Here is a 25,973-nt window from a genome sequence, read left to right as displayed (position 1 = left end):
CTGTCTGTAACTCCACACAGTAATGCAAGGCTTTCTCCCTGGTGTGGAAAAAGCCTCTTGAGGGGGTGAGCAGGAGGGCCAGGACATTCTCTATTTTGCAGATAGAGAAAGGAGCTGTGTGTTAGGGTCCTTTCACACTGGTGCGTTTTTGCTGCGTTTTTGCCGCGTTTTCGCGGTAAAATAGCGCTATTAAACCGCTCCCCATTGAAATGAATTAAAAACGCGGTAAAATAGCAAGTGTTTTACCGCGATTTTAACGCTCTGTTTTTACCGCGGTTTTTAATTCATTTCAATGGAGGGGGCATGGGGAGCGTTTTATGGGCGTTTTAATAGCGATATTTTTACCGCAAAAAACGCGGGAAAAACACAACAGTGTGAAAGGGTCCTTAGTGAGCGTCCTGACACTCCTGCTCGCCCCCTCAAGAGGCTTTCTCCACACCAGGAAGAAAGCCTCGCATTACTGTGTGGAGTTACAGACAGAAGAACAGGAAAATGGAAGGATGAGGTAAGTGAAGGAGGACTGCACTAAGGTAAAGGAAGCCATTTAGGGGGAAAAAAAAATACCTTTACAACCCCTTTAAGTGGTTAAAATTTACTTTGCATTTTCAATCTGAAGATTACTATAAAATTCAGTGCAACTTGCAGACATTCTGTACACAGCCGGTGTACAGAAAGCCCCCCAGAAATTTTATGTGCTGCTTGTGTAATGGGCCAATTGATTTTCCCAGAAGTCTATGCACACAGGTCAGATTTTAGGTACACTAAAAAATAAAAAAAATAAAAGATTTTTGTTGAGATACTCCCAAAAGGGTTAATCACATCTAAAAGGATGTTGACACCACAACTTTCCTCATTAGAACACTACAATTATATTAGCTAATTTAAGGGTAACTTCAGTTCCGTGGGGGAAAAAAACAACAACCAAAACAATCATAGCATATACAATTGCTACATAACTGTATTGTAGTCGAATGTGATTAAAAATGTCCTTTTCAATCTGCGGTGCTGTAATTTTTGGTAAAATTCTGTGTAATATGGCAACCTAGGGAGTTAATCACCCTTGAAGGGATGTTGACTCTGCAACTTTCCTCATTAGAAGATTGCAATGCATCAGCTGATTGAGAATGAAAAAGTAAAATACCATTCAGAATCAGTACTCAATGCACAAGCAGCTCTTTCCTTCAGAGCAGAAACAGGTAGGAATCTGCAACAAAGTTTGTTAAAATTCATGCAATGTACATAGATCACCCAAAGGGGATTGTTTTTTTCCCTCAACAAAAGTGCAGTTACTCTTTAAAGCGGTGTTTCACCCTAAAAACACATTTCTAGCATGCCATAAAGCATACTAGCGCGATCTACAGTACACCTTTCTTTTATTTTTTGGCGCCGTACTTACAGTTTACTGCAGTAGTGAAGTTTCAGACTCCCCGCGGGGAATGGGCGTTCCTATGCACAGGGAAGATGATTGACGGCCGGCTATGGCGCATCACGCTCCCCGAAGATAGACGAAATAGGACTTGTCTCTTCACGGCGCTATACGGAGCCTGCGCACAGACATCGGAGCTGACTGCGCAGGCGCCGTGAAGAGGCAAGTCCTATTTCGGCTATCTTTGGGGAGCGTGACGCGCCATACCCCTGGGCGCCGCCCCCCCCCCCCCTCCTGTAGTCTAAAAAAAAAAAAAAACGGGCCCTTTTAAGAATTTTTATTTTCCTTAACTACAGTGATGGAGGTCCGTCTATAGAGGGTCCTGCAGCGCCGCTGGCTCTCGCAAATACCATACATTCATGCATTGCATAAATGTATGTTATTGTTGCCAGCTGCCGCTGGTCTATTCAGGTGGCCGGACATTGAGCGCTGACCGCCATGAATAATGGCAGCTGGTTGGCTGTGCGGAAGTGCCTATCAGAGCCGGTGGCTCTGATAGGCTTTCGGAGTACAGCCCTCGGCTCCCGGATGTCTTATCCAGGGAACATACGGGGTGCGTTCCTTGGTCGTCTCAGCCAATCAGGTTCCCGGATTCTGGTTATCGGTAACCTGATTGGCTGAAGCGTCACCAAGGCGGGAGAGGACATCGAGGGACGTGGAAGCAGAAAGGTAAGTGCATTTTACAGGGCATTTTTGGTGGTATTTGATCACCTCTGCGATTTTTATTTTTTTGCGCTATAAACAAAAAAAAGAGCATCAATTTTGGGGGGAAACAAATATTTTTTGCTATAATTAAATATCCAAATTTAGCACACCCCCATAAGGGACTGCATGGAATTACCTGCTCCTCTGCACAGCCATGACCTGGTGAACAGTCCAATGACATGACACTCTGGGTTCAGACATCTTTGCATCACTGTAGAGTAATAAAATCGGACAACTCTTCTTTATGTTCCGAGAATATTTACTAGAACAAATTAAGGGAGATGTTGTCACAAAAAGGAGGTAATAGATCTGCTGAGTTCTAGGCAACAGCGCCAACTCGGCAAAGGAATTCCTCCGAAAGACACAAGGCAAATATTAACAAATGACAATATGATATATACACTTCCTTGAAGAAATTAAAGGATGTCTTATGCTAGCAGACTATACTGACACTATGCGAGGATGGAACCTGGCCAGTCTATACTGCTACTCTAAGGAGACAGTGTACGTCTAGTAACAATGTAATGGCCCTTGTATCAGCACTAGCATCTATGTCCCCGTTGCAGATCTTGTGGTCTTCACCAGTACGTAGCGTGATATTGTATAACAATTTATTAAAACAAACCCAGATGTACACTTACAAGAAAATCAAACTTAAAAGCATGAATATCACAAGGTTCAGCAGGTATGCCTGTATCTCACCGCTCGCCATTATTCATGGATCGTGGTGGGACCTGGGTTCAGGCAGTCCTTACTTCTACCTTCAACAGCCGTGTAGTCCAGCCCTGACCAGTTTCGTAATTCCTTTGTTGGCCCTCATAAATTGTTATACAGTATCACGCTATGTGTACCCCTCTTTTTTACTCTGAGTAATATTCAGATGGAATGGTGATCCTGCAGCTCCAGTAAGGATTTATATACAGGCATTGATTGATCACCTGCCTGGTGAGTGTTATACCATAAGGGAGAGGACTCGCTGGGTGCCGTGAATGGATCCAAGGATCTATTCAGATGTGCTTTTGAGAAAGACACACATTTGATGGACTTTATTAATTATCTACTTTGGATTAAATAAAACACATTGGGTATATATTTACAGCCCTTACAGCACTGCTAATGATGTAGAATAGTCTATTTAGTGATTTTAGAGCATATTCGTGCTAAAAATAGGCACTCTTTTTGTACTAATGATGCTGGAAGGGGTTAAATGTTTTCCCTCTGTGTTTTCTAACTGTATGGGGGACTGTGTGACTGGGGAAACACACAGATCCATCTTCCTGCTTAGTGGGAAAGACAGGATTTGTGTGATCTCCACTGTCCAGAACGGAGATTTGCCTTGTTTACACAGGCAGATCCCCGTTCTGTCACTGCCGGGCCAATGGGAGCACACCCACAAAAGCGAGATCTCGCACTGACGTACAACAATGGCGATTTGCGGGATTGTGCCACCTTGCTGCAGTATAATGACTGCAGCTGGTTGGCAAGCGGTTAAAGGGCCACTAAAGTCAAGCTTTTTTTATTTTATTTTGTTTTTGGGAGGGATTTAAGGTGTGTGTTTTTTTTTTTTTGTATATCAAAGCAAATTTCCCCATAAGAAATAAAGGAAATGCTAACAGATGGACATTCCCCTTCCATCTGGCAGATCGGATTGGTTGACAGTCCGGTGTACGTCTTGCATCAGTGTTGGTAACATTACTCGGGTAGTTCTTACTAACACCATTATGGCAGCAACAGATTCTTAAAGAATTCCCAAATATGTTCACTGATTTAGAAAACTGGCGACCATTAAGACTAACTCTAAGCAGAGCTTGCTGGAAATATAAGACTAGTTCTCCATCAGGTCAGCTATACTTTTGAATGTCAGCTCACGGTGCAAATACCATCACTTTTGGTGCTGCGCTTGATGGAATTCTAAAGGGTGTCTATGATGCCCTTTATAAATTCCCCAGAATAACTTTTTACACATTGAAAAGTTAATGGTACATCTGTGCAAGGATCTTGTGCCAGGCTTCTATAAGAAATGAACAAGTAAACCTTTATTATCATTTAACATGATGAGTGAAAGCTGAGCCCCATGTTTAATATAACCTTAAAGCGGAGGTCTGCTTAAAAAAAAAAAATATTAAAAGCCAGCAGCTAAAAATACTGCAGCTGCTGACTTTTAATAAATGGACACTTGCCTGTCCTGGGTGCCCGCAATGTTGGGAGCTGAGCCATCTCTCGGCTGCCCCGGTTGCCATGCTCGGTGAGGGAATCAGGAAGTGAAGTGTTGCAGCTTCACTTCCCGGTTCCCTACTGTGCATGCGCGAGTCGCGCTGCGCAGTCCTCACTGGTCTCGCTGTCTTCTGGGACCTGTGTGTTTCCCAGAAGACAGCGGGGGGAGGTGCCAAATGTTACACCGGAGGGGGGAGGGTTTCAAAAAGCGGAGGTTCCATTTTTGTGTGGACCTCCGATTTAACCAATTTTGTTTGGTCAAAGCTTGTGGGTGGGGCTACTTGCTCTGCACGCAGTGGTACCTTTCATCGCACATACTCCTCAATGCCCAGGACCAGGCAGTTCCCTGACTTAGAGATGCGCTATATCAGTGCAGTAATAAAAGTACAGAGTTCCTCTGAAATGTACTGATCCATGTCACTATACAGCTTACCCTGATCTATGTTGCAATTAGGAGGGACACTGCTGAGCCAGCACCCTCTCCACCAGTCCAGCATACCGCGGTTACCACGCTTCCAATAACGGAATGGGGTCCCAGCGTGGACCTCATGCACGCACTTGTTAACTCATTCCTTCCTGTACCATGTTGCCAAGCTAAGGGTCTCTGTACGCAGGTTTGGGTCTAATTGCTACTTGTAACTGACTGCTGGGGAGGGAGGCAGAACATCAACTCCCTCGCTACTGGAGGACCCCTCACCTATTTCAGGTACCACCTATCATGAATTCACGGCTGCATGAAACTCACGCTAGTTCTTGGTTACCCAAATGCAACTGCATTACTTTTCCTGTTTGTCTTGCCTTGCTGTACTGCCTTTACTTCATACTCTGTGCTTTACTGACCCAAGTACTTTTGATATGCCAGAACCAGCATGCACTCCTTTGAATAATTAATGTAGACATATTGGATATATACAGAAATTTGGTTTTGGGTATAGTTAAATGATTTTTTTTAGTATACACAGAATTGTTTTATTTATATTGTATGTAGTGCCCTCTACCATAGGTAGGTGCTAGAGGTAAGGCATACCTCCCAACTGTCCCTGATTTCGATGGACTGTCCCTGATTTGGAGCAATGTCCCTCTGTCCCGCATTCTCCTTATTTGTCCCTCATTTTGGTCTGATCTATACAGATGTATATAAAATGCACTTTTTATCTATCAAAAAGTGTTTCCCAGTGCTAAACCTTTCATCTGATTTCTAAATGGCTGCATTTGTAAATTCGAAAAGCCAATATAAAGAAATAGTAGTGGTAAAAAAAGCACTTGTGGGTTTAACCAATCTTATTTTTTTGTACAATTCTCCTTTAAGGGGGCGTGGCAAGGGGTGTGTCATATGCCTACATACTTTTGCTGATAGGTGTCCCTCATTCCCATCTCGGAAAGTTGGGAGATATGGGTAAGGTGTTTTGGGTGATAGCTGCCAGGCAGGTAAATTTAGGCAGGCCTGTGCTGCATTCTAGGCCTGATTGTTTTGATCAGGGGAGCAGGGAGTGGTTAGTTGGTGTGACTACCTGTCTTTGAGTTCTTGGGCACCTCCGCTGCTTCTAGGGAGAATGTTCTGGAAGAGGGGCAGGGCTGGGAATTGGAGTGACATGGAGTTTATGTAAGGAGCCCAGATCAATCCCGACTAGGATTGGCAGGGGGCAGGCCTCCTAGATAAACTCAGGTCCAGCCCATTGGAGGGAAGTTGTCGGCTGGGTGAAGTGAAGAATGGAGTGTTAAGCTGCAGCAGAGGGCTCGCCCCGGTGGAGGAGCTCGGGAGCCTCTCCTTACACGGTCATGGAGAAGTGTCCTGGAACAGGAGTTGGAGAAGCAGTCGGTACGCACGGTTTGGGTAAATACTTCACAAAGGACTCAGGGCAGGGCAGGAGAAGTTCGGTGAGTGAGACACAGTGGATATCTGTGAAGAAAAAGTGATATTCCGCGCCTAGGTGCTATATAAAATTTAAACCTAAATATAACAACTAAAATTAATAACAGCTGCTCCTCAAAAGCAGTAAGAATACTGGGAAATTGGTAAAGTGGTGTGGTGAGGGCGCTAATAAGTGTACAAACATTACCAATTATATTGCATAACTAGCAGATTACAATTACAACGTACACAAAAATGATAGTGAAAGTCTAATAATAAGAATTAAATATTATACACAATTGATATGTGATTAAAAAGTCCCAATAAGAATTCAGTGCAAAATTCAGCAATGATTGCTTCAGAGAATGCGGATGTTTAATTCCAAAGTGATAACCGATTCCTTCACCAAGATAACTTATATCATCTGCACCCGAAGTGCTCAGAATAAAGATTGAGCTTAGCAGCTGGAGATAACTTATTTATTTAAAAAGAAAGTCATATAAGCTTTTGCAGGATTGTGCCTGCACACATGTGGGAAAAACTGGATCTGGGGAGATAGCCTCATACATGGAATGTAGCCGGGAACAAAAAACAGAAGGTGCCCATAGCGTGATATCGGTTATTTAAAAATAGAACATATAAAAATAGCCAGATGGCCTCTTGCATTAAAAAGTGCCTTCCCGACACTGGGGCTGCAGGCGTGTCGGATATTGTGGGGGTCCCGTTTGCCCAGGCTTCCCAGCCGCGACAAGTACTCCCTCCGATAGAATGTCTCCCACAGTGACCGGGGATGGTGTTGGTATACACGTGACCAGGTATTGCCGCCGACGTATGTTTCGTAGTGTTTACGTCATCAGGGTGCAGTGGATATCTGGAAGAGGCATGCCAGGGGAGATGGGTGCAAGTCCAGAGGAGAGACTGTGGGGTCCTGTAACAAATCGCTGTTGGCAATGGCGGGGGTGCCGCACATTAGGGGGGTGTCAGTCTGGGGGGTGTGCAGTGGGAGATGAGATCGCAGCAGGGCCATCATAATGAGCGGGCGCCCTTGCACTTTCCCAGCTTTGTAACCATCAGAAGACGTCCATCTGGTTGGTAGGGAGCCCAGCGGTGTGGGTGAGGGGGGCTCCCTGTCTCCCCATTCATCCAATCCGGCAGGCTGTCCCTCGATCTTCAATGAGTCCTGAGGAAGCTGGAGTTGGTGGACGGAGCTGGGGGTGTGGCTGCCTGCACTCCTCCCAAAGGCTTGTTCGCTGGCTGATCCTGGAGGATAAAGAGGAGAGCACACAGGAGCCAAGAGTGTCTGCATCTACACCGTAAGTGAGCACATTGTCACTCACTGTATACAGCCCTAACCTGCCCCTATAGTACCTTTTTATACAGCCCTATAGTACCCTATACTGTCCTAACCTGCCCCTATAGTACCCTATACTGCCCTGACCTGCTACCATAATGCATTGTACAGCCCTAGCCTGCCACCATAATGCTTTAACCGTCTTAAATTGAGCTGCAGTTGCGACAAATCGCACACTGTCGCTCAAAAGAAGCACCTGCTCCTTTTTAAGCGACACACTGCGATTTTGTCGGGGGGGTGCCAGAAATGGCCAAATGCCCTAGGTACGCCCCTGCTTGTGGGCACAGGATTTGCAAGTCGGACTGGCTGGGATCAGTAGTCCATCTATCGTTTATTTCTGCTAAAGTAACCAGGCCGCCAAATAGTGGTGCTGCAGGCTCCTGGTCTATCAGAATTCAGTAAGTTCAGCAACAGCCAGGGATTATTCAGAGTAGGGTTGTCCCGATACCACTTTTTTGAGACCGAGTAAAAGTACCGATACTTTTTTCAAGTACTCGCCGATACCAAATACCGATACTTTCTTTTAATTTTTTTACAGTGATTTTTTTTGTTTTGTTTTTTTGTTTAGAGGGGGGTAGTGGATTGTCAGTGTGTTTTTTTTAATTTTATTTTATTATTATTTACATTTTAATTATTTATTGCAATTTTTTTTCTTTTTCTTTTAATTAGCCCTGTTGGGGGGCTTTGGTGAGATATCAGGGGTCTTAACAGACCTCTGACATCTCCCCTTTAAGACCGAGAAAGGGACTAGGTACACAGATTCCCCAGTCCCTTTCTCTGCAGCCTCAGCTGAAATGAATGGAGAGAAGCTCCTCTCCATTCATAAACTGACACAGGTTACGATGCTCAGTTATGTGAATGGACAGAGTCTGTGATCACTGACTCTGTCCATTCGGAAAAGGTAGGAGCCGGGTTTAGCGGCTCCTACCTCCGCTCTCCATCCTGACATATTGAGGGGGGGAGAGCGGCACGGAGGGGGAGCGGCATGGATGGGGAGAAGACATCCAGGGGGGAGAGCGGCACGGATGGGGACAAGACATCACGAGGGGAGAGAGGCACGGACGGGGAGAAGACATCACGAGGGGAGAGAGGCACGGACGGGGAGAAGACATCACAAGGGGATAGCGGCACGGACGGGGAGAAGACATCACGAGGGGATAGCGGCACGGACGGGGAGAAGACATCACGAGGGGATAGCGGCACGGACGGGGAGAAGACATCACGAGGGGATAGCGGCACGGACGGGGAGAAGACATCACGAGGGGATAGCGGCACGGACGGGGAGAAGACATCACGAGGGGATAGCGGCACGGACGGGGAGAAGACATCACGAGGGGATAGCGGCACGGACGGGGAGAAGACATCACGAGGGGATAGCGGCACGGACGGGGAGAAGACATCACGAGGGGATAGCGGCACGGACGGGGAGAAGACATCACGAGGGGATAGCGGTACGGACGGGGAGAAGACATCACGAGGGGATAGCGGCACGGACGGGAAGAAGACATCACGAAGGGGGTAGCGGCACGGACGGGGAGAAGACATCACGAGGGGATAGCGGCACGGACGGGGAGAAGACATCACGAGGGGATAGCGGCACGGACAGGGAGAAGACATCACAGGGGGAACAAGACGGCACGCGGGAGAAAATATCAGGGGGGGGTACACGTATCGAGTGAAGCATTGGAGCATTTCCCCCGAGTACAAGTACTCGGGAAATGCTTGGTATCGGTCCCGATACCGATACTAGTATCGGGACATCCCTAATTCAGAGTGATGCCTGGTAAAGTTCAAGATGATGGGGCGGAAATACTAATGCTGTGACAGGGAAGCCTGTGCAGGGGGAGAGGAGTCCTGGAACAGTCTGCAGGAGTTGCGCAGAGGAGAAGTGTAAAGTCAAAGTCTGTAAAGGTGAGAGACCATAATTTTTTGTAATTGCTCTATTCAGAATATGCAATGTGCAACCGCTATAGCAAGTCTTCAAGTTATAGGGGTGTTCCACTCAATTTTTATGTTTTATTAAAAGTCAGCAGCTACAAAAGTATAGCTGCTGGCTTTTTTTTAAATCAAAAATAAGTTTATTGTAGCAAAACAAACATATATATATATACACAGGCAGATCAATAGAAAGTGCATCAGAATGGTAAAGGGAATATACCAAGTGTACTCCCACAGTGGCAAACATCCAAATCTTAAGCAATGCCAAAACATACATTAAATGAACAAATCAATATCTACACTTCAGACGTATAGAAGGATGGGTATGATAGTATAACTTACTTCATCATACAAGGCATTACCACATTAAGCTGCTGGCTTTTAATAAACATACACTTACCTACCGTCCCCTCTCCGCCGGCGTCTCCATCCTAACTGTGGGCACCCGGTCGTGACGGCTTTCGGCTTCACGGCCGGGCACTCACTGCGCATGCGCGAGCGGCACTGCGCCATCTGATTGGACAGGCGATCATCTGGGACCTGTCACGTGTCCCAGGCGATCGCCTACAGGAGGGGCTGACAAAAGGCGATTAGACTATTCGCCTTTGCAGCCCCTAGGCGGAAGGAGGAAGTGGGACAGGAAGTCCCACTCCTCCTGAAGCCCCCCCCCCCCCAAAAAAAATTACATGTCAAATGTGGCATGTAAGGGGGCGAGGAGTGGATTAAGCGGAAGTTCCACTTTTGGGTGGAACTCCGCTTTAATCAGCAAAGTCACAATGACCATTTCCAGTTTAAAGTGCAACCACTATAACATGGCAAATGTAATCCGATCTTTGGCTATCCCATACCCTTTCCCCAACCAAGTTATATCCCCTAAATAAACAAAAACAAAACAATGCAAATGACTGTTCCTTGTCTACTGGAGAGTGATGTATGGAAGTCTGGCAGCCGGGTGAATATATGTGGATGATAGTAACTCGTAGCAACCAACCGCTACATTTACATCAATTATTAGTAATGTTGTGGAGTGCACCTACATATTGCTAGTTTCATTGGTTTAAATTTTTTGGGGCGCTGCACTGTATTACATAATTCTTTTGATACACCGGAATCGTCACATCATTTAGTGAGGGTTCACCTCACCCCTTCCCCCCTTTCCTTTTGTCTCTCTGTTTTCATTTCTTTCATTGTATGGCCTAGCAGATTATTTGTTACTGGCATTGGTTGTGTGTGTATGTGTGTGTATGTGTAGCACTACCCCCGAAAGAGCTGCTGGTTTGTTTTGGGTGGCATGTTACCTCTGTTTCTCCGCCGTCTAGGGTACTTGACGAGAGTCGTAGTAAGTGGAATGTCCACTCAACAGGTGTCTTTTCTGTGCTTTTTATTACCCAGCCGGGTAAAAACTGTAGAACTTGGTGAAGAGATGGCAGAAATGGAGAATAACAGATTCAGGTGTATGTAGATGGGAAACAGTCCTGCTTCCAACAACAACTTCTGTTTCACCACTCTAGCTGGAGTGGATATAGTGCATCCGGACAGGCCTCTCTCACCAGCCTGGCAACCAGAATGTCACTCGGAACTTGGGGTTAAGTCTCTGCCACAGACCCTCCCAATGGTTGAAAATAATGGAGATAATAATGATCCGGAATCCTCCTTAACAGATTCCGCACCCGGATCTCCTTCAGGTAGTTTAGTTTAGGTTACCGACTGATGGGCGACCACGTCCAGCCTCTCAGTACCCGGTTTCCCTGGTCCCCGATGGATGGTCAGACCCCTCTTGAAACACCAGCCTCTCTTGGCACTCCTCAGGCAGACTCTCTACCGGACAGCTTCCTCCAAAAGGATGGACAGCTCAGGACCTCATCAGATTGGGGACCCAGTCAACCCCTGGGCCCCAGCCGCAGATTAAATGCTCCAGGCCAACATGGTCCCGAAACCAGGAACACTGCGTAGCACGCACACCCCGGCCCGGAAGGCCATTTTGCCAGGGTGCTGTGGTATGGCTACCCTGAAGGTGGGCGCCACACAGGAAGAAGACCCAAGAAAATGCGTCTGCCCCATAAATACCCCTCCCCAGCATGCACAGCGAGGAACACTCCTCCTGATAGGATGCCGAGAAAAAGTTTCCAAACCTTTGACTCCACTGCTGCCACCTGTCGGCCTGGGGTGGGACCAGCACCCCAGAAACAGCAGGAACCCACAGCACAGCCAAAGCTGAGACAGAAGCTCCAAATTTAAACAGATTAACCTGGTCAGTCACTTAACTCTCTGACCCCTCTAAATTTACACTAGCACCAGTTCTGAAAAGTAACCAGGCGCTACATATGTATATACTGTGTGTGTGTGTGTGTGTATATATGTATATGCATATAATATATATATATATATATATATATATATATATATATAATTTTTTTTTATAATAAAATGTGTACACACACACACAGCGCCTTGCAAAAGTATTCAAGTCCCCCCCCCCCCCCCCCCCCAATTGGCTTTTTACCTATTTTGTTACATTACAGCCTTTAGTTCAATGGGTTTTTTTTTTTATTTTTTATATGAATTATATGTGATGGATCAGAACACAATAGTCTAAGTTGGTGAAGTCAAATTGGAAAAATATATACGTAAAACTATTTTTCAGAAATAAAAAAACAATAATAATTGCCATGTGTGTATGTATTCGCCCCCTTTTTGTTATGAGCCCATATAAAGTTCTGGTGCAACCAATTACCTTCAGAAGTCACATAATTAGTGAAATGATGTCCCTTAATCAGAGAGGCAGCACAGAGACCTAAGGTAACCCTGTAGGAGCTGCAGAGTTCCATAGCAAAGATTGGAGTATCAGTGCATAGGGCGACAATAAGTCATACGCTCCCTAGAGTTGGGCTTTATGGCAGAGTGGCCAGAAGGAAATCCTTACTTTCAGCAAAAGACAAAATGGCACATTTTGAGTTTGCGAAAAAGGCATGTGGGAGACTCCCAAAATGTATGGAGGAAGGTGCTCTGGTCTGATGAGACTAAAATTTTACTTTTTGGCCATCAAAGAAAATGCTATGTCTGGAGCAAACTCAACACATCACATCACCCAAAGAACACCATCCCACAGTGAAACATGGTGGTGGCAGCATCATGCTGTGGGGAAGTTTTTCAGCAGTCGGTATTGGGAAACTGGTCAGAGTTGAGGGAAAGATGGATGGTGCTAAATACAGGGATATTTGTGAGCAAAACTTTTACCACTCTGTAAATTGAGGCTAGGGTGGAGGTTCACCTTCCAGCAGGACAATGACCCCAAACACACTGCTAAAACAACACTTGAGTAACCACTAAGGGGAAACATGTAAATGTGTTGGAATGGCCTAGTCAAAGCCCAGACCTCAATCCAATAGAAAATCTGTGGTCAGACTTAAAGATTGCTATTCACAAGCGCAAACCATCCAACTTGAAGGAACAGTTTTGCATGGAGGAATGGGCAAAAATCCCACTGGTAAGATGTGGCAAGCTCATAGAGACTTATCTAAAGAGACTTGGAGCTGTGATGGCCGCAAAAGGTGGCTCTAAAAAGTATTGACTTTAGGGGGTGAATAGTTGTGCACATTGACTTTTTCTGTTATTTTGTCCTATTTGTTGTTTTCTTCACAATACAAGAGTGCAGCCCCCTCTCTCCTGCACTGCTCTATCTATTGTCGCCGCTGCTGGCCCCTTGTCGGGCACTGGGCATCTGAATTATAGCACCGGGGGTGTTTATGGAAGCAGCTGATTAGAGCCGCCGGCTCTAATAGGCTTTCAAATTGGTAAACAGCGGGCGCAATGCTGTGCGTTTGCTGTTTACACAGTGTTGTGTTAGGGAAGGGATTTATTTGCTTCTCCAACACTGACCCCCCCAATCGGGTGCTCAGGTCTAGTTACCCTGTCACCTGATTGGCTGAAGCGACAGGCGCTGTGATTGGGCACCTGATAGGCATCCAATCATAGCGAGATGACAGAAGACATGGAGGACTCAGAGCGTGGAGGACAGCGCTGAGACAGGTAAGTGCCGGGTGGCAATTGATGGGGCACACTGGTGGCAATTGATGGGGCACACCGGCTGCGCTTAATGGGTACAGTGGCTGTGCTTGATGGGCACAGTGGCTGTGCTTGATTTTTATTTTTTTTGGTTTGCGCCCCCCAAAAAAATTTGAGCACCAGTCGCCACTGCTGTCAAGTTTAGGGTGAGCCATCTTGTCCTTTTTGAGAGGTGTGACGCAGTTACTATATTCTTCAAAGTACCAATTTATACTATGGGCATCCCATGTCCCTTTTCCCCAACCAAGTTCAATCCCCTAATAAAATAACAAAAACAAGCAAGAGACTGTTTATTGACTAAATGAGTGTGTCTAATGAATGTCTAGCAGTAGGGTGGAATGTGTGGATGCTGTAACATGTAGCGACCAACCGCTATATATTCAAAGTTACAATAAATGTGGATATCAGTTTTAATCCTGTTGGTGCTAAAAGAATACATCCTGTCTTTTATATTTCAGAGTTGCAGTCTCCCCATCTCATGAGATGGATTTTACCAGTGGGGCAACATATCTGTCCAGCTTTGACCCTAAGGCATATTTGACTTCGTTCTGCACACTTGGGTCCAGAGGAGACAGCATACTGAAGTTTAGACTACAAAAACTCTATGAAACTTTTGGGCCAGGTATGTAGACACTCTACCATAGAGATCAATTATTTTAATACTGTTTTGGTAATATTATGGTTTTATTCCGCTAAGAAAATAGTTTGTTATTGTTGCAATGAGATGTTTAACAATTTTACAATATTTCTGTGTTGTATGTCTTACCTTTTTTATATTTCTCTGCCTTTGAGCAATTGTTTTTCTTTTGCTGGGCAGGTCATTTCCATATTTATTATTGGAGGTGTTTGGGGTCGTTATCGTTTTGGAATACTGCCCTGCGGCCCAGTCTCCAAAGGGAGGGGGATCATGCTCTGCTTCAATATGTCACAGTACATGTTGGCATTCATGGTTCCCTCAATGAACTGCAGCTCCCCAGTGCCAGCAGCACTCATGTAGCCCCAGGCCATGACACTCCCACCACCATGCTTGACTATAGGCAAGACACGCTTGTTTTTGTACTCCTCACCTGGTTGCCGCCACACACGCTTGACAACATCTGGTCTCCTCAGACCACAGGACATAGTTTCAGTAATCCATGTCCTTGGTCTTCTTGTCTTCAGCAAACTGTGGGCTTTCTTGTGCATCATCATCTTTAAAAGAGGCTTTCTTCTGGGACAACAATTGTGCAGACCAATTTGATGCAGATTACAGCGTATAGTCTGAGCACTGACGGGCTGATTCTCCCCCCATCCCCTTCAACCTCTGCAGCAATGCTGGCAGAACTCATGCATTTATTTCTCAAAGACAACCTCTGGATATGACGTGAGCTTCTTTGGTCGACCATGGTGAGGCCTGTTCTGTCCTGTTAAACTGCTGTATGGTCTTGGCCACCGTGCTGCAGCTCAGATTCAGGGTCTTGGCAATCTCCTTATAGTGTAGGCCATCTTTATGTAGAGCAACAATTCCTTTTTTAGGATCCTCAGAGTTCTTTACCATGGGGTGTCATGTTGAACTTCCAGTGACCAGTATGAGAGATTGAGAGCGATAACACCAAATTTAACACACCTGCTCCCCATTCACACCTGAGACCTTGTAACACTAACAAATCACATGACACTGGGGAGGAAAAATGGCTAATTGGGCCCAATTTGGACAATTTCACTTAGGGGTGTATGTTTGTTGCCAGCAGTTTAGACATTAATGGTTGTGTTGAGTTATTTTGAAGAGACAGCTAATTTACACTGTTATACAAGCTGTATCTTGTTGTCTGATGGGTGACACACTTCACGGACGTTGCTCGTGTCTGTGTGGGTACCCGTTTGGAGACGCTGCGCATGCGCGATTATCACGCATGCGCTCTGTGGGGCTGGGCCCGGTAACGTCACACGCCAATTGGCTGGTGGGCGGTGCCGGGCAGGAGCCTCACACAGATGAGAGGGCTGTGTGGAGCTCAGCGTTCTGCTGCTGCAGTCCTGCTGTGTGTTTCTCCCCGGTGTGGATGGTAGGTTTTATTTTATGTAAATTACTTTTTATTAAGTTTCATGCAAACTATAGCCCGCACAAAGCAGGAAAAAACACTGGTTGCAGAGTAAAAAACAAAAGCATACCAGTGTAAAACAACAAAAGGCATATAAAAAAAACCGCAAGACCCAGAAAGGGTAATAACCCAGCCTTAAAGTTTTGCCTAGACAGATGTGCACACTACATTTCCCTCCAGCTGGAGGTGTGCTTCATAGCAATTCTGTGTGTTGCCCCCCCCCCCCCGCTCAATATTATAGGGGACTGTCTGCTAAAAGCGGTCCTTCCCTCCCCGACCCACCACCAGGAGAAACCACAACCTCTAGGTACATGAAGAGGCAGCCAATTGGGAAGATCCTTACATTAGCCCCGAGTTAGCCGGTACTCCTCTAACACTCCAGAAACATTTTCTTCCCGACTCTGTAGTAGATACCAGGGTTAGTGACTGTACCTAATCATGCAGTTAGTCTGAAACCCCCAGGTCTTATCAGACTTGGCCAGAGCGCTTCTGCTCAGATAGGTAGCTTTATGTGGATGGTAGGTTTTAGATTACATTTATATTATAGCTCTTATTCTCTGTAAATGATGGTTCAATGGCATCTCCCTTGGAACCTTCTATGATAGGGACTCCTTACCCATGGATGCAGTGGACGTTTGCTGGATTTCTTGTGGATAACTAGCACCTAATTCCATCATCCTTTATTAGAAGGTGAGCTTGTTAAGCCTCTGTAATCCTTACACTGCTTGTGCCTTTCTGTTGTCTAAATTGATAGGTACCATATGTATTTTATGTTTCCATAGTATTGCCTATTTTCCACCTTTCTCTGGTATAGGACCTTTCTGATGATGGATATAATCATTGAGACTCTATGTGACTTAGAATACATTTAATGACAGGCCCAGCTGAGGATACTGCTTACCTACCTATTTGAAGTGTGTATGCAGATACATATATTGGCTATTGGTCATTGATGCCTAAGATCTCCTAGACACCTCAAGGTTTCAACTCTGGTATGTTTCCCTTTGTAGATTCATTTATCACTATGGTAGGCATATTTCCATCATATTTTTCCTAATATTGCATGGTTTATAATGGTGTTGATTATGCTTAATACTAGACTATCTCATCGCCTCCCCTTCTGTGTCTGGGGGGGCTCCCATACCCGCCAGGGCGGACCCACTCCCTTTGGACTGTGGTGAATGTTTTTTGCTGGGGGGGGGGGGGGTTGTAATTTTATATATATATATGGGGGGATGACGCGCGCGCGCGCGCGCATACTAAATATATCTTATGGTTATTTGGCTTCAATAGCCTTAAATGTATGGTGTGTTTGTTTTTTGTTTTTTCTAGTCCATTATGCTTAAACCTGTTTTGTTTTCTATTTTGTAGTATTATATATGATCTCTAGCTTGTAAACATCATATATATGCAAATAAAGCTCCTGAAGAAGTGGAGTACTGTCCGCAAAACATGTTGAGCATGCTAGTATGATTGCTATAGGGTGAACTGGTATCCCTTTTTTCAGACTTGACAGTTTTAAAGAGGAAGTAAACCCTCCCAATTTTTTTTTTTTTAAAAACCCTGCAAGGGAAAGGCATAATGAGCTAGTATGCACAGCATACTGGCTCATTATGTGGCACTTACCTGAGATCGAAGCCCCCAAAGTCCTCCTCGGTCCCGTCCACCGCCGCAGCCATGTCCCCTCTGAGCTTCTTCCTGTTATCGCCGCTCCGACGCTGTGATTGGCCGAAACGGCGATGATGTCACTCCCGCGCATGTGCACGGGACCGACAGATCCCCGCAAATGCGCAGGAATACGGCATTAACCCTGTTATGTCATTCACAAAAAAACGGCACGCTCAGTGCACCTGCGCCGTTGTCTATGGCGCGTATGTGCCGTAGACATTGGTGCATTTCTTACTGCGAATATCTCCTTAACCATGTAGGTTAAGGAGATATTTCTTGCACCTACCTGTAGGTGAAAGGGGGGTTTACAACCACTTTAAAATTAAAATTGTATGTTTTTAAATATGATGTAATAACGCATAAATAAATATATATATATATATATATATATATATAGGTCATTCTCAAAAAATTAGCATATTGTGATAAAGTTCATTATTTTCTGTAATGTACTGATAAACATTAGACTTTCATATATTTTAGATTCATTACACACAACTGAAGTAGTTCAAGCCTTTTTATTGTTTTAATATTGATGATTTTGGCATATAGCTCATGAAAACCCAAAATTCCTATCTCAAAAAATTAGCATATCATGAAAAGGTTCTCTAAACGAGCTCTTAACCTAATCATCTGAATCAACTAATTAACTCTAAACACCTGCAAAAGATTCCTGAGGCTTTTAAAAACTCCCAGCCTGGTTCATTACTCCAAACCGCAATCATGGGTAAGACTGCCGACCTGACTGCTGTCCAGAAGGCCATCATTGACACCCTCAAGCAAGAGGGTAAGACACAGAAAGAAATTTCTGAACGAATAGGCTGTTCCCAGAGTGCTGTATCAAGGCACCTCAGTGGGAAGTCTGTGGGAAGGAAAAAGTGTGGCAGAAAACGCTGCACAATGAGAAGAGGTGACCGGACCCTGAGGAAGATTGTGGAGAAGGACCGATTCCAGACCTTGGGGGACCTGCGGAAGCAGTGGACTGAGTCTGGAGTAGAAACATCCAGAGCCACCGTGTACAGGCGTGTGCAGGAAATGGGCAACAGGTGCTGCATGCCCCAGGTCAAGCCACTTTTGAACCAGAAACAGCGGCAGAAGCGCCTGACCTGGGCTACAGAGAAAGTACTTTTTTCGGGTTTAAGGAAAGCAAATTTTGCATGTCATTCGGTAATCAAGGTGCCAGAGTCTGGAGGAAGACTGGGGAGAGGGAAATGCCAAAATGCCTGAAGTCCAGTGTCAAGTACCCACAGTCAGTGATGGTCTGGGGTGCCATGTCAGCTGCTGGGGTTGGTCCACTGTGTTTTATCAAGGGCAGGGTGAATACAGCTAGCTATCAGGAGATTTCGGAGCACTTCATGCTTCCATCTGCTGAAAAGCTTTATGGAGATGAAGATTTCATTTTTCAGCACGACCTGGCACCTGCTCACAGTGCCAAAACCACTGGTAAATGGTTTACTGACCATGGTATTACTGTGCTCAATTGGCCTGCCAACTCTCCTGACCTGAACCCCATAGAGAATCTGTGGGATATTGGGAAGAGAAAGTTGAGAGACGCAAGACCCAACACTCTGGATGAGCTTAAGGCCGCTACCGAAGCATCCTGGGCCTCCATAACACCTCAGCCGTGCCACAGGCTGATTGCCTCCATGCCACGCCGCATTGAAGCAGTCATTTCTGCAAAAGGATTCCCGACCAAGTATTGAGTGCATAACTGAACATAATTATTTGAAGGTTGACTTTTTTTATTCACACTTTTCTTTTATTGGTCGGATGAAATATGCTAATTTTTTGAGATAGGAATTTTGGGTTTTCATGAGCTGTATGCCAAAATCATCAATATTAAAACTATAAAAAGGCTTGAACTACTTCAGTTGTGTGTAATGAATCTAAAATATATGACAGTCTAATGTTTATCAGTACATTACAGAAAAAAATTAACTTTATCACAATATGCTAATTTTATGAGAATGACCTGTATGTGTATGTGTGTGTGTATGTATATATATATATATATATATCTATCTATATATATATATATATATATATATATATATACTTTTTGGGGGGGGGGGGGGGTTTATCAATATGTGTGTATCCCAAGTATTATGGTACCAATAAAGTCCACTCTAGTCTCAACTATTTGCTTCTAAGCTGTATACTCACTACTTTACATTGTAGCAAAGTGTAATTTCACATGAAAAGATATAATAAAATATTAACAAAAATATGAGGTGTACTCCCTTTTGTTAGAAACTGTATATATACACTTGCATATATGAGCGCGCACACCCTAATGCAATAGGCTGCGCACACCTATGCTTCAGTTTATGAATAGACAGGAAGCCTCTGTACAGCACTCTTCCTGTTCATTCATTCTGTGTAGCTGAGGCTGCAGAGAAGGAGATCGAGGGTCGTGTCCTCAATCTCCTTTCTCTGTCTCAAAGGTAGAACATCAGGGTTCTGTTTAGAAAATACTGTAAAAGGTAAAAAAAGGTATAACATATCAAAAATGTTAAACTACTGACACCAGTAGTGGAACTACCAGGGTCACAAAAGTTTTACTTCATCTTGGCCCTGGTGTTCCACCCTGGGCTCGGAGAGAAGGGCCCCCGGCTGGGGGTCAGGGGGGGCCCTTCATGATTTCTTGCACCGGGGCCCTGAAGGTTCTAGTTACGCCACTGATTGCTAGCATTGTTGTTCCAATATAGTGTTGTGATACAGGTTTATTATTTATTTGTCCAACAGTTTTGCCTAATTTACAATTTTAAAACTTTGGCTTCCATTGCAGGAGGGATCCGAGGAGATGTTCTAATTGACATTGGCACCGGACCCACCATCTACCAACTCCTTTCTGCCTGTGAATCTTTTCCCTACATCATTGCCTCGGATTTCACGGACCAAAACAGACAGGAGGTTAAGAAGTGGCTGGAAAATGACACAGAGGCTTTTGATTGGTCAGAAATTGTGAAGACTGTCTGTGAAATTGAGGGAAATGGGTATGTAATGTAATCCTAACAATAGCTTATGTACAATAATGTAAAAAAATAAATATACCCCATGACATTTGCTGAATTTTTTTAACATATTTGAACAGGCAAACATTAGATTTTTTTTCAAACCGTGCCTTATCTGTTGGCACTATTTGAATCGAGGTCTAATGTTTGCCTGTTTAGTAAAGTCAACAGTTTCACATTTCCCCCCTCCCACCAACATAAGAACAGACCGAAATAAACATCTATAACTGAAGATGTTCTCCATTTGAAAGTCCCAAAAACTTTAAAGCTGGTCTTTTGGTAACTGCATGGGGGAAAAAAACACAGTAACAATCTTTTTATTAATAAAAAGTTGTCAGGGATAGTGCCGAAACCCCCACTTCCCAGTGACCAGATTGCAACATTCTAACTTTGTAGAAAATCTTTTTGTCCCATGACTCGGGTCCTTCACATCACGGCCCCTTTACATCAGTCTCTTTAGTGCCCTCTTTCACATCACAGCCCCCCCCCCTTAGATTATAGTCTCAACTGCAGTTGCAGCTCTTCCCCCTTCGCAGTCCTACCTTAGCATGTCGACAAGCACTTGGCAGCCTGAACTCTTCTCCTGTCAAAGCTCACAGCGAAATGCGAGAGACATAGCAGGGTGGATTCCTCTTCTGCATATGCATTTGCCTGCCTGCCACTGCTGTTAAACTCGCAGCAGGGAAGAGGGCAGGAGATACAGAAGGTCTGCACTGAGGGCGGGAGCTGATCAACACTTGTTAACAAGCGAAAGGTTGTGCAGCTCCCATTCCCCGTGTAGAACTGACATAAAGCAGATGAAGGCAATGTTGGGGGACTAGAAAACAAATAAACATAAATAAATAGATAAACACATACTTTTGAGTTGCCTCTACAAAAAAGTTTATTGGCAATAAATATAAAATGCAGAAGAAATCGGCAGCATGAAATCACAAAGACGCCCCCCCCCAAAAAAAAACCTCCCATATTAACCCCACTACACAAATAAACCCTAACCAGCTCATTCCCTCCCTATATTCACCCTTCCTGATAATATGAAAATCCTAGTGGGAGCTGGTGTAACCCTCCCTCAGAGCATCCTACTCCCTGCCCATCTACCTGCACAAAAACAATATATTGAAAATAAAATATAAGGAATAGGACCTGCCAGCACCCAACCTTTTAAAACTACAAAGGGTGAATGAGGTGATAGAGCTCTACAAGGTAGAAGTTGGAATCCCGGGCCTGCCTATCAAGCCAAGTCTGCAAATATCAAATCCAGTTTAATGAACCACAGTGTAAAAAACAAAAACAAGATAATGTCTTTAGCATAAAATGCCATATGGAGACAATGGACTGTAGTAAAAGGAAAAATATTGAGGTTCATATCCTGGGATAGTGTGATGTGCCCATGGGCCCCCTTCTCCCTGTGTTGCTGTGTGACTTGTTTTATTGGAGTTTTTAGATTCTTTTTGTAGGGTGTGGGTTTTTTTTTTTTGGACCTGTCTGGATTGCCCAAGGCTGACCAGCATATAGTGAGAGTAGCTACTATCGCCATCATCGCTGCTACCTTGCCATATGGCTACACAGCTTGAGTAAGCAGCGGGAACCATCATCTAAGGATATATAGTTGTGCTCATAAATTTACATACCCTGGCAGAATATTTGAATTTATGATTTTCTTGGCCATTTTTCAGAAAATATGAATAACGCAAACATTTCTTTCACTCATAGTGAGTGTTTGGCTGAAGCCATTTATAATCAATCAACTGTGTTTTACTCTTTTTAAATCCTAATAGCAATAGAAACTACACAAATAACCCTGATCAAGTTTACATATCCTGGTAATTTTGGCCTGATAACATGCACACAAGTTGACAAAAAGGGGTTTGAATGGCTATTAAAGGTAACCCTCCTCACCTGTGATCTATTTGCTTGTAATTAGGGTGTGTCTATAAAAGGTAAATGGGGTTTCTTGTCTCCTGACAGAACCTTGCATCTTTCATCCAGTGCTGCACTGACGTTTCTGGATTCTGATTCTGATGTAGAAAGCAAAAGAATTGTCAAAGGATCTGCGGGAAAAGGTAGTTGAACTGTATAAAACAGGAAAGGGATGTAAAAAGATATCCAAGGAATTGAGAATGAACACTGCCGATTGGCAAACTCTAATTAGGAAGTGGAAAATGAGGGGTTCTGTTGAAACCAAACCACAGTTGGGTAGACCAACTAAAATTTCAGCCACAACTGCCAGGAATATTGTTCGGGATGCAAAGAAAAACCCACAAATAACTTCAGGTGAAATGCAGGACTCTCTGAAAACATGTGGTGTGGCTGTTTCGCGATGCACAATAAGGAGGCACTTTAAGAAAGATGGGCTGCACGTCAAGTCGCCAGAAGAAAGCCATTACTACGCAAATGCCACAAAGTATCCCGCTTACAATACACCAAACAGCACAGAGACAAGCCTCAAACTTTGTGGCACAAAGTCATTTGGAGTGATGAGACCAAAATTTAACTTTTTGGCCACAACCATAAACGCTACATTTAAAGAGGAGCCAACAAGGCCTATGATGAAAGGTATACACCATTCCTACTGTGAAACGTGGAGATGGATCGCTGATGTTTTGGGAATGTGTGAGCAACAAAGGCACAGGAAATTTGGTCAACACTGATGGCAAGATGAATGCAGTATGTTATCAAAAAATACTGGAGGAACGTTTGCATTCATCAGCCAAGAAGCTGCCCATGGGATATATTTGGACATTCCAACATGACAATAATCCAAGTCGACCTGTCATTGACTACAGCAGAATAAAGTGAAGGTTCTGGAGTGGCCATCTCGGTCTCCTGACCTCAATATCATTGAGCCACTCTTGGGAGATCTCAAATGTGCCGTTCATGCAAGACAGACCAAGAATTTACAGGAACTGGAGGCTTTTTGTCAAGAGGAATGGGCAGGTTTACCATCTGAGAAAATAAAGAGCCTCATCCACAGAAGACTTCAAACTGTCATTGATGTGAAAGGGTGCAATACACAGTATTAAGAACTGGGGAATGTAAACTTTTGATCAGGGTTATTTGGTTGGTTTCTGTTGCCATTCTGATTTAAAAAGAGTAAACACAGTTGATAATAAAATGGCTTCAGCCAAACACTAACCATGAGTAAAAGAATTTTTTGTGTTGGCATTTATATTCTCTTAAAAATGGCCAAGAAATCATATATTCTGCCAGGGTATGTAAACTTATGAGCACAACCGTATACCCTTAAGGAGAGCATCTGGGGGACACAACAGCGGAGTGAGTGGCTAATCGGATGGACTAAGGACCGTGGAGTATTAGACGTTACAGACCCTAGGTGTTTCTGCTTGTGGTCCTATCAGCTGCGTGTTGACACATGGGATAGGCTTCCCACCACTTGGCACCACCCAAGTCCTTCAGGCTAGACCTTTTATAAACCTTAGAGAGTCCATACCATACAATACTCAGCTGGGTTAGATGGCATGCTGCTGCTATTTACATCGCAGCTTATCCCGGTCCCTACAGTTTTGACTATAACAGCTTGTGACACTAACAGAGGAAATTGTCAATATTTTATGTGGCTATGGCTCTCATGTAGCAGCCCATGGGCACATCGCACTATCCCAGGATATGAACATCAATATTTTTGATTTTTACTCCAGTTCATTGTCTCCATGTGGCCGCATATGATATTAGATGCTAAAGACATTATTTTGTTTATTTTTATACTATGGTTCATGGAACTGGATTTGATATCCGTCAGCAGTTTCCTAGGTTATAGGTGGTCTTGGCTCGATAGGCAGGTCCAGGATTCTAGCTTATACCCTTCTTTTTTTATATATATATATATATATATATATATATATATATATATATATATATATATATATATATATATATATTGTCAAGGGGAGAACTGTGATCTCTTTGGGAGGCAATACATACTATGCTGTATGCAATGTACAAAAAAAATTATACCTAGATTAATCCACTTAACTGTTTCATGTTTAAAGCAGAGATAAATGGGAAGAGAAGCAGAAAAAGCTGAGGTCCAGAATACTGAAGGTTCTAAAGTGTGATGTGACCAGGAGTAATCCACTGGGTACCATTGACGTGCCCCCTGCAGACTGCCTGATCACCTCCCTTTGTCTGGAGACGGCCTGTAAAGACCTTGAGGCTTATCGCTGCTCTATTCAGAATATCACAAGACTACTCAGACCAGGAGGACACCTAGTGCTCATTGGGGCCCTGGGAAATACCTATTACATGGTACAGCAGAAGGCCTTCTTCTGTCTTTCTCTAGATGAAGATGTTGTGAGGGGTGCGATCACCCAGGCTGGATACACAATACAAAGCATGGACATATTCCCAATCCCGGAAAGAATGACTCGTTTACATGTTGCTGACACCATAGCTAACTTTTTCCTTGTAGCGAAAAAAGAGGCAACAAATTAATTATAATTGATTATAAGAAAAGTAAAAACATTTTTTGATTTCTGTGTACCTGTGATAAAACAAAGATATAATATGTGACAATTTTTTTATTCTCCATTATCAAATAAAATTTACCATATATAACATATGCACTGTTACTGGTATTTAAAATATGATCTCTATCTTTCATTGTATAACATCAGCAGTGTTCTAATACAAAATCATTGCTTTGAACAATTTTTAATATGAGCTTACTTGAAAGATCTTGCCATAACTATAATGATGTCTTTAATGACAAACAAAATTGGTCATAGCTGACATAATTGCTGACATCACCAATGAGACACAATCCTCACCATTGACATCACCCTAGATGACCTTTTTCATCAATAACCAATGACATCCTCATTAATGACATCAATGATTTTATCATTGACAGCAGCAGCATCACCATCATCATTAATTGCATCATAATCCTCATTGATGACCTAAACAAAATCATCCATTAATGAGCTCATCAGCTGTTTATGTTTAATAATCATTGATGAAACCATCACCGGCATCAATAACATCATGCTAGATGTCGTCACTGTCATCGACGATGACATGAATGGCACCATTATCCATGAAATCATTGAGACAATTTCCATCCATGATATCCTCATCTCTGAGACAACTATCCCTAGAAGAGCCAAACCTTGTCACAAGGTAGACATTTTGGGACTTACACAGGAATCCCGATCTGCAGCTACTTTGTATTTGGAAGCTGACAATTTTAATTTCTGGTAACATCTGCTCAGATAGAACTGAAGGATCATTGAGTCTCTGCAGCCGCTGACACCACAAAAGAGATGGGAACATTAAATGGTACAGAAGGATGACGAAAAGGGGAGACTCACCAGTGCTGGCATTAGCGTGGTTATTGAGGGCAAACTCTACCCAGGATAGGTGGTCTACCCAATCATCCTGATGGACACGAATGAAGGCATGAAGATATCATTTTAAATTCTGATTGACCTTTTCAGCCATTATGAAGATGGAAGCCAGAGTGACCGCTTGGGTAGTCCCCGAAGTGGAGTTAAGTGACCCATTTTAGAAAATCTGTCCACAACCACCCAGATAATGGTGCAGCCTGCTGAGGGATGTATTTCCGAGTAAGTCCATGGAGATGCAATGCCAAGGTACTGCCCCTCTGTGGTTCACTGGGATAACTTCAAGGACGAAAAAATAT

The 25,973-nt window shown here is 43.9% G+C and overlaps 1 protein-coding gene across 2 annotated transcripts; it reads left to right on the top strand.

The window, feature by feature from the left end:
* The first annotated feature begins 1,089 nt into the window (after nucleotides 1-1,089).
* LOC120926873 (nicotinamide N-methyltransferase-like) lies at nucleotides 1,090-24,888 on the top strand. Of its 2 annotated transcripts, none has more exons than XM_040337157.1 (4): nucleotides 1,090-1,196; nucleotides 14,010-14,173; nucleotides 20,086-20,293; nucleotides 24,325-24,888. In XM_040337157.1, the coding sequence occupies exons 2-4, from the start codon at nucleotides 14,035-14,037 to the stop codon at nucleotides 24,761-24,763; spliced, it is 786 nt and encodes a 261-aa protein (XP_040193091.1). In that variant the 5' UTR covers nucleotides 1,090-1,196; nucleotides 14,010-14,034; the 3' UTR covers nucleotides 24,764-24,888. The 2 variants fall into 2 exon arrangements, with proteins under 2 accessions (XP_040193091.1, XP_040193090.1); XM_040337156.1 differs by having other exon boundaries at nucleotides 24,322-24,888.
* Nucleotides 24,889-25,973: the final 1,085 nt, after the last annotated feature.

Source organism: Rana temporaria, chromosome 2 (assembly GCF_905171775.1).
Source record: "Rana temporaria chromosome 2, aRanTem1.1, whole genome shotgun sequence".
Lineage (NCBI taxonomy): Eukaryota > Metazoa > Chordata > Amphibia > Anura > Ranidae > Rana > Rana temporaria.
The sequence above is the reverse complement of the archived record's forward strand: the minus strand, read 5'-3'. Positions and strand labels throughout refer to the sequence as shown.

What these genes read in the sequence shown, in the direction of transcription:
- LOC120926873 (XM_040337156.1), top strand. Translation starts at nt 14,035, where the DNA reads ATGGATTTTACCAGTGGGGCAACATATCTGTCCAGCTTTGACCCTAAG. An exon ending in CTATGAAACTTTTGGGCCAG is followed by an intron (nt 14,174 to 20,085) that starts GTATGTAGACAC and finishes CTTCCATTGCAG; the next exon opens with GAGGGATCCGAGGAGATGTT. An exon ending in TGTGAAATTGAGGGAAATGG is followed by an intron (nt 20,294 to 24,321) that starts GTATGTAATGTA and finishes TCATGTTTAAAG; the next exon opens with CAGAGATAAATGGGAAGAGA.